The 15688-nt window shown below is 43.4% G+C and overlaps 1 protein-coding gene across 10 annotated transcripts in view; it reads left to right on the top strand.

Annotated features, from left to right (window-relative positions):
* The window catches only part of LOC143259003 (uncharacterized), a 416598-nt gene extending 403382 nt beyond the window's left edge, over positions 1–13216 (top strand). For 7 of the 10 annotated variants that reach the window (XM_076519703.1, XM_076519707.1, XM_076519706.1 and 4 more), the window contains 5 exons: positions 4741–4935; positions 5473–5535; positions 6488–6762; positions 9246–9463; positions 10234–13216. In XM_076519703.1, the coding sequence (XP_076375818.1) occupies positions 4741–4935; positions 5473–5535; positions 6488–6762; positions 9246–9463; positions 10234–10509 (1027 nt within the window). In that variant the 3' untranslated portion in view covers positions 10510–13216. Of the gene's footprint in view, positions 1–1211; positions 1890–4740; positions 4936–5472; positions 5536–6487; positions 6763–7728; positions 7775–9245; positions 9465–10233 lie in introns of those variants that run through there. The other 3 variants (XM_076519708.1, XM_076519711.1, XM_076519712.1) reach the window with 3 other exon arrangements.
* The last annotated feature ends 2472 nt before the right edge of the window (positions 13217–15688 follow it).

Here is a 15688-nt window from a genome sequence, read left to right as displayed (position 1 = left end):
CGTGAAATGTTTTGACCAGATTATGCGAAAAGTTCTCAACTCTTCATTTTTTTAGGGCACCAAATCTGAAGACTCAGATAACATTGCTAATCAGCGCTTACGATCCATTTTCATTTGTATAAGAATCTGTCAGATGACATTTTCTTAAACTAAAGTGAAAATACAACAACAATAAAGTCGCAATCAGATTCATGCACTTTTGTTCCTCACTTGTAATTTTTCAGACATTTTTAACACACCATTGAATTACAGTCAATCTTATATCATCTTCATCTCATTCACCGTATAATACGCGATCCAACAATTCGAACTAAATAAAGCTTTACACGTACGATTGATTAAAAATATTTCTACTACTTTGGTAACTAAGTTTAATTATTTCGAAAGGAGTTCAACAGCAGCAACTTTGGTCGCGGCATGAACGTTCCCGAACCCTGTTAAGGATCTCGATGAAAAATTATTTAGCACGCCGGGAAACGAAAGATCGCAGGGCATACGGCGCGACTTATCATTTGTCGGAAGGCGGAGGAAGGTTAGACGGAGGTTGGGAAAATACGAAGGTAGAGCGTTCCGGGGGTGTACCAGTGGATTGCACTCAAGTCCGCATCCGTCGGCTCGGTTGCCCGGCAATATCGTGGCCACTCAAGGGCCATCGAGGTTTTCGAGGCTTCTCATAGCCGGCGGTAGTTCGTTCATCTACGAGACTACGAGGAGACGAGAAAAAAGCAGAAGCAAACTGCTTTCGAGCTCTGATCCGCGCGCGTATATTCCTTCCGCATCTCCGTCCCTCACTCCCCTTGCCCAGGCTCTCTCCTCCTGCTCTTTCTCTACCGGCCGAACTTTTCAGAATTTTTTTCTCTCATATGTCGCTATCACGCCCGCCATCATACACAGCAGAACCCTCCCTCTTCGCCGCGACGGTGTAAGGAAAAGTTGCGGGGCGCAATAAAACTTTCCGTTGCCATCCCGTTCTCTAACGACGCGCCGCGATGCGATGCGATACGATGCGGCCACGTTTCGCACGCTGGATGCCCGCGATAAAGTGTAACCGACTCGATTAATCGTCGCCCATCGTGCGAAATCGTGGCCAACGGGCGCCGAGCACCTGCGCGATACCACGGAACGGAAAGCTTTTTCGAACGGTGATGCATACGAGAGACGAGCAATCGCGTTGAAATCTGTTTCATTGTTGATGATGTTGTTCGGTGCAGTATGAATATGAGGCGGCACTCGTTGAATTTCGCGCCTCGGCCCGCCCCTCGTGGTCGCGATGGCAAGGAGCTGATACAGTGCCCCACGTCGTCCTGTGATGGCATGGGTCATGTCTCGGGAAACTACGCTACCCACAGAAGGCAAGGCAGCATTGGCAATTGACACTGACAGTTTACATGAACGACAGAATACGATTGTGTATATTTCTATATTGATATAGCGATGCAGCACGCACGCACGCACGCACTACACAAAACACGACACACACGCATACAGGAACCATACGTACAGTGAGTCACGAAATTGTTGCTGCGAGATTTTATTTCGCTTAACGAGCGCTTGATGAGTCTAAATTAATAGCTGTGCGGAACGATGTTTTGAAGTGCTAACATTATCACATCGGTTTAAGATGTACATCGTGTATTTTAACAGTTCTCTTTTTTCAAAGGATAACTTGTGTTATTTCAGTCGAGATTCGATTTGTATCATTTTTTGTAACCGCCAAAAATGTTCGAAAGGAGAAACGTCTGTCGACAGTTTTGCAAAAATTTAAACTCGCTGAACGATATAAGATAATAATGGCGTTTATTGTACGTAAACGGGAACGATAATCATATAATTGTGCGTCTTTTCAAGCACATGAAACTATTGATATACGCTCTTACTCATTTAAGCATAATTTCGACTAGTATCTGGGTTGAACCACCTCGTATTTTGAGAAAAAAAGGTACTTGTGGTATTATTCGTAATCATAATTAGAGATCGAACAAGTTACGGGACTTATCTATTGTAAAAAAAAGTTAGTTTTCAATTTGAATAAAACTTATGAACTATATACTTTGAATTTCTAATTTAGCTGTATATCTTGAAGAAATTGACATTTCTAAACAACATGATCAGAAGTACTTTTGCAAAGCCTTCGATTGCCGCTTTCTTTACAATGCCTATGCCAATGACTTTGGAACTCGCTGTGCATACGGACAGACGCGTAGACACAGGAACAGTACCTAGCCTACCCCTAAATTTGGTCCAAACGCAGACATCCTGAAAGTAGTACGATCCTATTGTTGCGAGAACTTGTTTTGTGACGGTGCGGGGCGAGTACACACGTGAACACGCCGAGACATACACGCAAATACTGACATCACATCGATCGTATTGTTCACCGAGAGTTGCGAGATACATAGATGGGTTTATTTGCATCGATGCATATTGGTGGTTCCGTGGCGTAGTGGCTTCTTAAGTGTTTTGTGACACTGATCATTTGTCTAGAATACCCTGATCACCATCCACATCCCAGCTGAACCGGTCTTGTACAACCCACTTGATATTGTTGCATATATCTATATTATAATATACGTGTACGACACCCGTTGGTATAATTAGCAACGACTGTATACTGTTTTACGTTCCCTTTGTTCATCTCTCTTTATGTTTCCTTACACATATTTTTTTGTTCTCTTCACGGTCTGTCTCTCTGATCTTTGTCCACTGTTCTCTCACTATTTGTGTACCTTGTTTGAGTACGTGCCCCATACCCCTTCACCTTCACCCCGCCTCACCCCCGCCCACACCCGCTCTAACTGCGTTGATTACCGTATACGATTTAATATTATTATACCAAAAGTGTGTAGATGAGTTTCGTGTTGAATGAAGTACCATTTACTCCCTGTTTTGACCCGACCCCTACGAAAAGGGATGGCAAAATCATTGGAAGACTGCGATCGCGGTGGCCAGACGCATCCTAGGTGCTTCCACCAAGTTTGTCTTTTGTTTCGATTCGATAACGCTCGATGTTCGCATATTAGACGCATCCGATGTACGAATCTCACCGCAAAAAAAAAAGAAAATGGAGAAAAGAAAAAAGAAAAGGGAACCCGCCCGTTTAGGAACCGCTTCGCCAGCCTCGAGTGGGCAGCCTCGTAGCGAACTGTTGTCAATGACCATGTCAGAGCAGAACCGTGATAGTGACCGAGGAAACGAAATCGGCCAGAACACAAAGAAATGCAGAGAGTCCGTTTTCGAACCGAAAAACATCGGACGATTGCCACTGCAAACGTCCGGCAACGCGTGCTCACTTGTCGACTCGCGGGAACCGCAGAGAAATGAAACAATTGGCAATTGACGAGTTTCACTGGGGTCAGGTGTGAGTGTGCTCCCTGCTCTCCCCTTCAGTGTTCCTAGAGTAAGGCTAACCTTGTATTGACACGAACCCCGTGAACGCGATGCCATCGATCGTACGAGCGACACCTCATGAGTGATCCAACTGGAACACGGCGTTGCCATTTGCATGCTATCATATTTATATATCTATCTATACAATATGTATATCTATGATTTATATATATATATATAATAAATATATATCGTTGATTGCCCGTTTCGACTGTGCGCGACTACCATTCACTCGACTTAGCCGGGCTAGCTATTTCTGGGTCTCACTTACAAACTCGCGTTGCTCGAGACAGACGGAATATTGTCGCGTCTCGAGCATTCCTTCGGTGTCTTCGTTCGAACTGGACGCAAGGCAAGTCGTCTAAGAAAATACCGTATACATGGCTGTCATCCGATGATTTCAGCAGCCCGAGTTAGATGATCTCGGTGTGCTAAATTCTCCACTCGTTTTATGTCTACTTACGATTTTTAAACCTCGCACGTTCCTCAGGACGAATTCTGCTCGTGAATAAAATGTTCAACTTTAACCCTTTGCCCTATGATTTATTTCGCAGCGATGCCGAGTAGAGCTTATCACTTGTTAATCGTTTTTTTAGACGAAAGAGAAGTGGCCAATGGCTAGATATCGTCAACGAAAAGATAGAATAGAACATATCGTTTCGATCTAACCTTAAGCTCGAAACTCGATTTGATAAACCACAAAACATGAGAAAGAGAATTTAAGAAAGCGATCAAATTAAAAATTCTGCAAATAATATTAGTGAACGTTGAAACAGTGCAAGAGCAAGTGACACTGTTTCACTGTTGCATAAAAATAACTAAGCACGCATGTGCATTGTTCGAAATGAAACACTCAAAGGGTAGAACGAAATGAATTCACATCTAGTAGGTCTTTAAGCGGTATTATATGGCAAGGGGTTGAAACTTTCAACAAGATCAACGCCTCGTAATTGTGAAATGACAAATGAAAGACAATTCGCTGAAGCATGCGGCGAGATTGTGTGAAATATATAAGGATCGTGCAAGGGTTAAAAACGACGATTTCGTGATCGACGAGACGAGAATCGTGCAGATACTCATCGAGATCTTCTCCTACGCCCGGAGGACGTAAGTACTCGAGACTTCTTGGCAACGTCGCGTAACTTGCATGCGATGTGTTGCTGAAGCCATCGTTGGATGTTTCTGAGGTGTGCGTTCGTGGCTCTGACCATGGGGATTGATGCGCTACTGATCGGTATGATGAACGAGCGATTTGATCTACGGTTCTCCTGCGAAGTCACGACGAGTAGCGCAGAATCGTCATGGTATAATTGGAACGTGTTTGAACAGCAGAGTCTTTTGTTTCGTTTACAGCCTATCCGGTTGTCCGCGGGCCGATCGTTCGCAGATCCAGGCGCATTCGCAGGAGCTGAAGTGTCCGACGCCAGGCTGCGACGGGTCCGGCCACGTGACCGGCAACTATTCCTCTCACAGAAGTTTATCCGGATGTCCGCGAGCCAATAAACCGAAGACCAAACCACGAGATGGACAGGACTCTGAGCCTTTAAGGTCTGTTCTCGAATCGGCATCCTTCTCTGTCTCTCTATCTCTCTATCTCTAAACGAAACAATTCCCTTCTAATCCCGCGCTGCTTTCTCAGCTGATCTACTAATTTCCGAACCGCTAGAACTGTCTGCGACAAAATTCTGAAACTTGTCCGAAATCAGCGCAATTGACTCGGATCTTATCGGCAGACAGGCGTAGAATTAATCGAGGCAGATACCAGTCTCTTGCAAACTCTGCAACTTGTTGTATTGCTCGTAATCGCGATCTCAATTTGAGCTTTCACCGTGTTCGCACGTTGCACGTGGCTACGTGGTTATCTTCCTGACCACATTGCACGTACTAAGATCCGCCGGCAGCGACCGAAAAGGGAAGCTTCCAACCCTTTCGCGCTACCGTATATCCCTTAACCCCGTCCATTTCCTAATGCAAAGACGAAGACGCTGACTAATAACTAGCGGTTTCCGCTCATTTCATGCTCGCTCTCTGTGTGGATGGATTGTATGGTGTTGGTAATGGTGGTGTTGGCTTTTCGGACTACAGATGTCCAATCCCTGGTTGCGACGGGTCTGGCCATGCTACTGGCAAATTCTTGTCCCATCGCAGGTAAGACTTTCTGTCGTTTTCTCTCGTCGAAATTAACGGGTCACTGGTTTATATTCAAGAGCACGATGCTCGAAGACGAATTCGTTCTAAGTGTCTCGGCCTTCTAGCATTTCCAAAACGAATCATACAATGACTTCTATCTATATTTCTCTGTGATAAAACCTCTCCTTCCGCTTGCTAGACTTCTTTCTCTTAATTTCGAAATTTCCTTGATTGCATACACTTCCGTACAAATAGTAGCACGTTTGAACAAGCTTGGAGTACGCTTCGTTTACAGTAGACAACAATCGCGTCACGATCGTTGAACATATTTTCGTTTGTTCTCCGCGAAACAAACTTTCTGACCGGATAATGGAATGTTGGACGCTGAAATTCAATGAATTCTTGCGAAATCGATAATGAACTATTGATAAACTTTTGTGCGGTAAAATTAACGAACGAGAGGCGATTTCAAGAGAAACGTTTCTGCTCTTCTTTCATATTCTATTATGCTGAATAACAAAATTATTAACGCGAATAGTATTACAAGAATTTTGTATAGTACGAACTATAAACGAGTAACGAAGTCTTCAAAAAATTGATCTATCGCTAAAATTCACGAACGAGAAACGATTCCGACAGAAATGTATATATTTTTATAATCTCAAAGATTTAGAAGTCCTTAAAGATTTGTGTTTGGCTGTCCTCGCATTCTTTTGCCATTGAACTAAAAATCAAACGAGAGAAATTCGAGTACTTTCTTCTTATGCATTTGTTCTTCGCAATAAAATGATTTCGAACGTATAAGAAAAACTGAACGTAGTGTGAAATCCAACGAAGTCGTCTAAATCACGAAGCGGGAAGTGATTCGAAAGAAAGGTTTGAGTTGCTTCTTAAGTTTTCCGGCGGAAAGACGCTATAGAGAAAATAGAAAAATGCCCAACTATCCTAACATTGAGGACTCTTGTTGCAGCGCGTCCGGCTGCCCGATGGCGAACAGGAATAAAGCGCGAGTGTTGGAGTCGGGTGGTATGGTGGAGCAGCACAAGGCAGCGGTGGCAGCGGCGACGGCGATGAAGTTCGAGGGTGTAAATTGTCCGACGCCTGGCTGCGACGGGATCGGGCACATAAACGGCTCGTTCGCGACCCACAGGTCCTCGTCCGGCTGTCCGATCGCCGCCCACGGGCTGAAGAAACCGAAGTTCGAAGACATGTCGAGCATGATGTACAGCAAAGGAATGGCCGTCGGTGAGGATCAACCTGCTTCTGACCCGGTCGATGTCTTCGGTTATCGATGCCCGACCGCTGTTAATCGAAGAATGGGAGAGATACTAACGTTGACGGGCCGACTCTGCGTGAAGCGAGTCGTCGATGAGACCGAGAATCATATTGTACGATTGGATTCGCGCGTGCAGATCGGGGACTCCATTCACGCTGAGCGACGCCATCGATACCGCGGATTCTTTGACGATTGATTTTGCCTACCAAAGTAGAAACCGTGCCGTCTAGCAGGCGTGGTCTTATTCTTTGCTTCCGCGTCGTACTCGTTCAAACGCGTGTACAGAAACCTATTACACAAGGTCGGATTCGAACGGAAGAAGCTCGTTGATCGTTTGGACGAGATCGACGACGAAAACCGTGGCAAAATTATGGACCTTTAATTGTAAACTTTGTGCATAAATGACCCCGACTTGATCCCGTGCTATGCCATACTCTACTCTTCACGCAATGATGTGCTGTCATACCAACAAGAGTAACCTCCATCCCTCTTCCCAGCCCCCCACTTCTGTCTACCTGTATATTCAGTTACTTCTGTTGTCGTTCGTTACTCGATTAAGTGTCACGTTCAGTTCTCGCTCCCCGTTTCTTCTCGGACATGTCAGTATCCGGGTGTTGTCGAGAGCCCAGCCACCGAATACTGGAAACGAGAACAAGCGAGTATTCCCGTGATCGAGATACCAACCGAACTGGACGTACCCGGGATCCACTTGTGCTCACTATCGCCTACTCCAAGTTCTGAACTCTATTTAACTCCGTCTCTTAACCAGCACCTCTACCTTGCCCTGTACCTCGAGCCCACACCTCTCCCACAATGATTATTATGTGCAAGAGAAACGAAAGAATGTAAAGCCAAACGAAAACAGAACGAAAAGTAACCGTATGTCATATTAATGAAAAATAATATATTCTCATTTATTATGGGATCACGATCAGCTACTTTCCTGCCATTGAACTTTGAGGAGAACGGTTACCTTTGAAGGTAAGGGACTGACGTACTCGCCATTTGTTTTCTATGTGTTTTCGGTGTTACATACAATGAATCCACACACCAGTAATTTTTTCTTTTACGAGATGACGACCGAGTGTTGACGAGCAGCCGATGTTTCCTTCTCTCTTGTCCGTGTCATGGCCTGACGATGGCAAACGAAACGAAAAGAAAAGAAAAAGAAACTACTCCGTCGCGATTAGACGATTCTAGGCGAAATGCCAGCACTCGGTGTCTCCCATTTTTTTCTTCTATCTGGTATGATGGCACCTCACGCTACCTCAAACACCCTAACATCGTTCCCGATCATTCTCTAACTCCTGCGGCACTCCTGTCAGGTTCGTGCGCCCGTCGATGACGGTCCGTGAGAAAAAAAGCTCTTGTGAAAAGAACAAAAAGAAAAAAAGAATAGAGATGAGAATCGATATGAGTATCGCGTCAGCACGAACCGCTAGCAGAAGAAACCGTACCGATCCCATATTTCAGACAAATCCTAATGCAGCGACTTGGGACCAATAATTCTAGTAGCATACTTGCCTGGCAAACACGATCCGAAATAGCGAACCATTCTGAACAATTATTTTCCGAAATGAATCGAAACACGTTTTTCTCGACCGGGCCAACCCAAATCGCTGTCCGAAGCTTTCCCGGCGCTACTTACATGCTCGCCACATTCTCACATTTTAATTGTGTAATCTGCAGGGTGTCACACAGAACTAGGACGGGCTTTGTCTTTGAAAAAGGTTACGCTCGACGAAAAGAGCCAGGCGAGATTGGATAGTTTCTGATGCTCCAGCTTCCTATTATCACTATCATTTGTTTACGCGCTTGCATGCAGTCGCAACAATCCTCGTGCACTTTTTCTGCGAATGGAAACTCATTCTTTTCTTGCCTGCACATAACGACAATGAATTCAAACACCATTCTATTCCATTCAGTCTATAGAATGTCGCTCGGTTCCAAACGTATACATCTTTATCAAGAAAAGTATGAGTCTCCATCTCGAAGGACAGTAGAAATTTCAAACATGATAGCTGCGGTACGCCGGAGCGTCAGGAACCATCCTGTTCCTCATTTGTATAGTTCTATACGCGTTTCAAGCCATTTTAAAGACGCAACCCATTCCGTGGGACACCCTCTATTCCCGCACACCTGTTAAGTAACGTAATCGTACATTTCTCTCTGTAACATCGAGTCACTGCCGTGTGTAACTGGACAGAGCTCTAACGAGTTTCGGTCGTGATTGGGTTGAAGGCTGGTCTTCCGACGGTTTCCCTCGGCAACGATGTCGTCGAGGTCATTAACAAGGATTCGATCGCGAGGGATCTCTGAAAGATGTCTAAATAGATTACGTGGTATCTCGTGGACACGTGGTCGCAGAGGAAACTGTTGGAAGTAGAGAAAACGACATGTCCAAAAGAGACAGACAGGTTGTTAAAGTGGACCCTGTATGTCCTTCATTCAGGAGTGGACATCAGTGGTCCGGCTCACGGGGGTGCGGTGGGTACGGGTCAGGGTAACACGAGTGGTAGCGGTACCGCCAGTGGTCAGGGCGAGGATCTCTACACACTGGAGGCCGAGATTACGGAGCTCCAGAGAGAGAACGCTCGGGTCGAATCGCAGATGTTGCGCTTGCGCTCCGATATCACCGCCATGGAGAACCAGCTGAAGCAAGGTGATAAGGTCAGTGAGGTTTCGCTCAGTCGGTAATCGATTATTACCGTGCGACGATACGGGAGACACCCTGATTTCCAGTCTCCAATAACGCAGATACACCCCAAATCCGTCAATTACTCCAATTTTCAACAACAATTCAAATTCGTTTCGATCGGTTTCGTTGAAATCAAAACCAATTCACATGCACCTGTATTTTTGAACGGTTCCAAACCAGAGTTTTCACCAAATTTTTGCGTGTTATCCGCTATAGACAGCTGAGAGTGTCCCTATATCAGTTGCCGGTACTGAGATTGTACGAAATATTTTAAGGATTTTATCGCCTACGAAAGAATTGGAAACCCTGGTGCAATACTTGGTAAAATTGTTGAAGCACATTTCATATAGCTTTAAAAAACGAAGCTTCTTCAGTTTTTAATAAAATAGTATTCCTTTTCACATATTTTTACATAATCGTCGATTACTTCGTGCGAGAATCTTTTGAAATCTTTTCTAACGTTTGAAATCAGAAGGGGTCTTGACACCAGAGCATCCAATTATTTTTTAAGGCTACCAGTAAAAATTGCATTCCATCGTTTCCTCGGCTTCGCAGCTTGCTTCACCGTGTCTAATGGACGTACCGATATCGATGTACATGGATAAGAATGTACTGTCGCATATCGATATCGATTTGTCTTTGGACCTCTGGCGATGCTAACTGTAGAACCGGAAACATTGGACTTCGATGAATAAGCAATATGCGAAATGCGGTTTATAAAACGCGACTGTTACCTCCGCAGGAAACAACGACGATCTCCCAGCGGAACAACAACGTGAACGAGTACTTCCAGTCGCTGCGCGATAACATGATCACGCTGTTGGAGCACGTGCGAATACCGAACGCCCCGGGCGGACCGCAGGAAAAGATGGGCCACGAGAACTTCGACAGTTACCTGACGAAGCTGCAGACGCTGTGCACCGCCGACGGTTATTGCGCGGACGAGGCGAACAGGCCGATATACGAGACGGTGAAGACCGCCCTTCAGGATTTCACAGTCCTACCGACACCCATCTGAGACCATCCTTAAAACTCGATGATCGGTTACAACGGGTCTCGGACGCGTTTCGCGCAGTGACCGATCGTTGTGACGAACAATAATGAACGTACATGTAGCTGGGACACAGAGGAAACCCGCGTGGTTGCCGATCCGAACGAACTGTGGCGTTTAACGTGAAGCGTGAATGTCGGGAGATCGGTAATCCGCGCCAGACGAGAGGAGGGAGCTCCTCCTGCTCGGTACCAAGAACTTCCGGTCAGTGGAAGACAATTAGAATGCTTCCCGCGCGAGGAAGAGATAGGACAGAAGACAATGTTTTTACGAATTATCGGGTGATCTGAGTGTCGTCGAGCAGCGAACGATCGCCGACGACTGTATAGACTGTTAGTAAATGTTACAACGGTATCTAAAACGCAGCCCCGGCGATGATCAATCGGCGGGGCGACCGATCGCGCACGGACTCATAACTCATAGCGATTATCTTTTGTACATAACGAACTTATACCACGTAAGTATTAAGGCCGGCGGTAGCGATCGCCGCGCGCAGTCATCATGTAAATAGAACGCGTCACAGTGAACCGAGAAAACATGAGAAATAGCGAGCGAGCGAGAGAGCGAGAGAGAGAGAAAGTGAGAAAGAGTAAGCGTAATTTCTATCATTTAAAGGACGTGTTAATGTGGTCATCTCATCTCTAAAATATGTAAAAACAGAACACGGTAACAGTATGCCCGGCGACGACGCGACGGATGGATTTAGCTTAGATGTATATCGAATCGTATCGCTCATACCAAAAAACAATGTATAACTGTTACACGTAATCGTTAAGCGACTAACGTTTAAAACAAGAAGAAGGACAAGGCGAAGAAGAAGGAGACGAGGAAATCAAGCGAAAAACAATGAAACGAAACCTAAGAACCAAGGGAACGATGGAACCCGCTGAAGATGAAAACGCTGTTTCTGCTAAAAAAAACCGACGGCTACTTAATTATTGAATTACTATTGCGTACTCATTACCGCTAGATACTATTATTACTACTATTGTCACTGTTACAACCACCGAGATCGTTTCTAGGATTAATCCAATCATTATTATTGCTACCACTACTCTTACTACTGTCTGATATAGGATATTATAGCGACGAGTATACCGACGCATTTATATTATCAACGAGACTACGAACGGTGCATACGAACACAATTGTCCATAGGGGGTGTACATAAGCTCGCAGAATGGAGGGAAACGATACGAATATTATACGAGCGATCGGTGGATGGGGAGACGCCGATCGATGCTGCGCGACGGATCGATCCAAGATGTGGTGTATTTATCGAATTTCCAGACGCGTTCATGTAGATTTGTGTTCACTTGGTAAACATAAAACGTATCCGTTCTGCACCGACCAAGAAAATACTCTCAACGACTATTCTTACTGTTCGCATAACCAGATCGTTGCTAAAACTAACCATCGGTATTCGAACGTATCAATGAGTATCTGATCGGTACCGAACGAATGCGGTCGGTGACTGCTGGTGATGCGAATCTACGTTTATATCGGCGAGCTCGACGATCGCACGGGAAACGATCTGTGCTCGTGCTCGTCGCGGATCGATCGATCGGAGGACGGAGGATACTCGTTCGTTGCGTGCAATAGTTTTTTCGTCTTTCCGTTTGAGAGGATTTGTATCGTCGCGACGCAGCGCAGTGATATGCGTGTGTTGGCTGCGTCCGCGCGGGTTGTTACGGTTTTTCCGTTGATCCTTTACGTGCCCCGTGATTAGTTCGTCTTTATTAATGAATTGTAAGATACGCGAGGGACTGAGTGTAAATATCGACGCATTGCCTATCCTAAGAGAGAATATCTTCTGCCTCTTTGACGCTTGACGGGCCGAGGAAGCGTCCGTTACGATTACGATAAGTCCATTGGAATCGACGAGTTGAGAATGGTTTTCGGTTCGTTTTACTGGTATTGACAAGTATACGACAAACAAAAGTAATTAAAAGAAAACACGGTAGTAATTTCGCGCTGAGAAACAAAGGGGATCGACTGAGCTCGATAGGGGTGGCGACGACTCAACGAGGCGGAGGTATACGTCGCGGCGAGAGCAGTGCTTCTTATTTTGCAGACTGAGATCATTTCGTCGCAGTGATTAGGACGAGACGGTGTATATAGAGAGGCTGGTGAAACGGGGAAAGGTACGACCGTGGGTGGGAGTCGGCCGCAATCAATTAGTTGGTCTGTCGGTGAACAGACGCGATCAAAGATTACCGTGGGGCGCGAGGAATATACCTTAACCAAACACCGCGTAGTGAGGGTATTAATAAATTAAAGTATAGCGATAGTCGGCCGGCGATTACGATTAATCTCGACGTTATCATTATTCTTGTCATTGTCATTATTCATTACGATTCTCTAATTGCCATTCTCACTGTGATTAGATATATCTGTTTCTTTGCTCAACATGTGTGCAACGCGAACACCGAGAAAATCAGGGGATGAAGATGCGTCGCGGTTCGGACAAGTCCGATTATTCTCGAGGTTACCATTCTGATATGATATTATTGCTATTATTGCCATTATTACCACTATTGTCGTTATGTTCGCATCATTATTACGATTATTATTGTTGCCGTTGATAAAGTTGTATGAATATTCTAAGTTCAATAACATGCTTTAAGTAAGTATAAATGTTACTCCGATTGAATAAAGGGTATTTATCGATGAACAGCTGTACGTTCACTTTCCGAAAAGGTTGCAAACGCGGAGTACTTCGTGCACACATCATTAAGGGTACGTAACGTGCGATTTCGTTCTAAGCATGACAATTTCTTTTTTTTTTTAGATATAGGTCGAATCCGATATTTGGCAAGGTAGTCCCCTATTTTAAAATGATTGTACCAAATTTTTGTAAACCCTTTTTTCTCCGGAGTTATCAAGGCCGCCTTCAGTTTTTTATAGATTGACCTGCATCTTTTTTATACTCATCTTTAGAGAATGCTGAGACGAATTCGGCAAGCATCATAACATAACAGTTTTTTCCGAATGTATAAAGGAAAAAAACGGTTGACAAAAAATTTGGTCGACAAATTTCAGGAAATTGGCATCAACCAATGCCACCAAAGAGAACGAACAAACTCCGTCACAGGCCAAGGATGCTTGAACGTAATGCTGGCAGTGTACTGCGCAAAACAAATATTGCGCAAATAAAGATAACAAATTATATTTATACGTGTCATTAAATGGCTGACCACCCACATAGAGTGGACTCGGTCATACAAGTTGCAAGAAAAAAGAAATACATGTTATAAATAAATCATAAAACGATATCGATTACGAATACTCCATAAATCGGATAAAATGGACTACTTGAGCATTCCAACGTTTCATACGAAGTTCATCAACCAACTTTATTTACGGCTTTCGACAATATATTTTAATTTGTGTAATTTTTAGTATAATATATAGGAATGTCAGCATATATATATACATATACGGGAACACAATACGATTACGACGCCGCAACTGTTTATGCCTTCCTTAATATTTTTGTACCAGGAAATAATAATATATTTTTGTCCCTAATTGACTGTCAACAAAAATGGACAATTTGGGAAGAGGAGGTACGATTATTCGAGCCTTGCTGCTCATTTTTGCAGTTGTTGACAATCGTTAACTGTAAAAACGAGCCGCAAAGCACGAATAATCATATCTCTTCTTCCCAAATTGCTCATTTCTGTTTACAAGCTGAGTGTCAATTAGGGAGAATTTACTGTAGTACCTTCCGTATTAAAAACAGATGTTTACTGCATAAAGCTTATCATAAGAAGTTATGTAGACGTGAGGAAACTACAAATATTTAAAATTGGAATTAAAAAACACGCGAATTCAAAATTTCAAAATTTTTAACAATTTAAAATGTATAAACAATTAAAAATGGACTTTTGAATAAGTCAACGAATAACCACATAATTGTTTAATAAAAGTATATAAAAAAAATGTTGGAAGTATCGATAGTTTTCGTAGGGATATAATATGGCAACAATGTAGTTCTTTCAAAAGCTGGCAACGTTGTAAATTAATAAAACTGTTCTTCGTGTACAATAAAGATATCGTACATATTACTGCTTTGTTTTAGATATTTTTCTTTCGTACTAATCGATTCTTTTGAACCGCTTAGTTTTGCCGAGTACTCGGCTCGTCTCGAAAATCGAGTCCCGGTTCGATTCGGATTTCGAGTCGCCGGAATATTCGAATATTCCGACAGCTTTAGTCCGAATTGCTTATTTACATTTGAGCTGCTGAATTCTTTCGAGCCGCTCAATCTTTCGAATCTCGGCTCGGATCGATTGTTCGAGCCTGACTCGTGTTTTCAAGTACTCCAGCTCTAATTGCATGGATTCTAAGTCTGTTCCGCTATCATACCGCAGCATTTTCTGCAGAATCGATATTTCATACCCTGTAATAAAAAAAAGAGCATTGCGTGCAATGAAAGGATCCTAAGCTTGTCCCTCCGTTTTTAGCGATGTCGGTATTTCAGAACATGTGTGACAGGGAACTCTATATGATATCCAGTCTACTCTGATACCTCGCCTGTCATATATTTATTGGGTGTCAAATTTATTCCTATATCTTGTCTACAATATTATTATAGACTTTAACTAACGATTTTAACTAAGCTGAAATTTCTGTAATGTCGGTAATAACGAGGGTAATAACTATTCCTATAACTCGTCTGTGATACTAATTGTAGGACTTAGGATCTGTAGTATGTGAATAAACTCTACAAGATATTCGGTTCTTGCTAACGTATTTAATTTCATCAACAATCAGTAACGTTGAGAGCGACACTGAAATGATATGAGGATCTTCTGCATCTTCCGAATCCTAGACAGAGAATTCCATGCGCTGTAATGCCAGCTGGAATTTTAATACTTTTACTAATACTTACTTTACCTTTACTAATTTACCTTTACTACCTTTACCTTTACTAATACTTACATATCTACGAAAAGCCTATTAATAGAACTTTCAATTATTGCGCTCTACTAAGAGAAATCTAAACAATCTTTCTCTACATGATAATCTCAGTGAAATTATCAGATAATGTTATTGAGGACGACTTGTTGGTAAACGATTGAAATAGTTAATATTCATTAGACAATTTATTAAGCAGTTATTAAATGAAAATTATGTGCTT

The sequence above is a fragment of the Megalopta genalis genome, chromosome 3 (assembly GCF_051020955.1).
Source record: "Megalopta genalis isolate 19385.01 chromosome 3, iyMegGena1_principal, whole genome shotgun sequence".
In the NCBI taxonomy this organism is placed as follows: domain Eukaryota; kingdom Metazoa; phylum Arthropoda; class Insecta; order Hymenoptera; family Halictidae; genus Megalopta; species Megalopta genalis.
The sequence above is the reverse complement of the archived record's forward strand: the minus strand, read 5'-3'. Positions and strand labels throughout refer to the sequence as shown.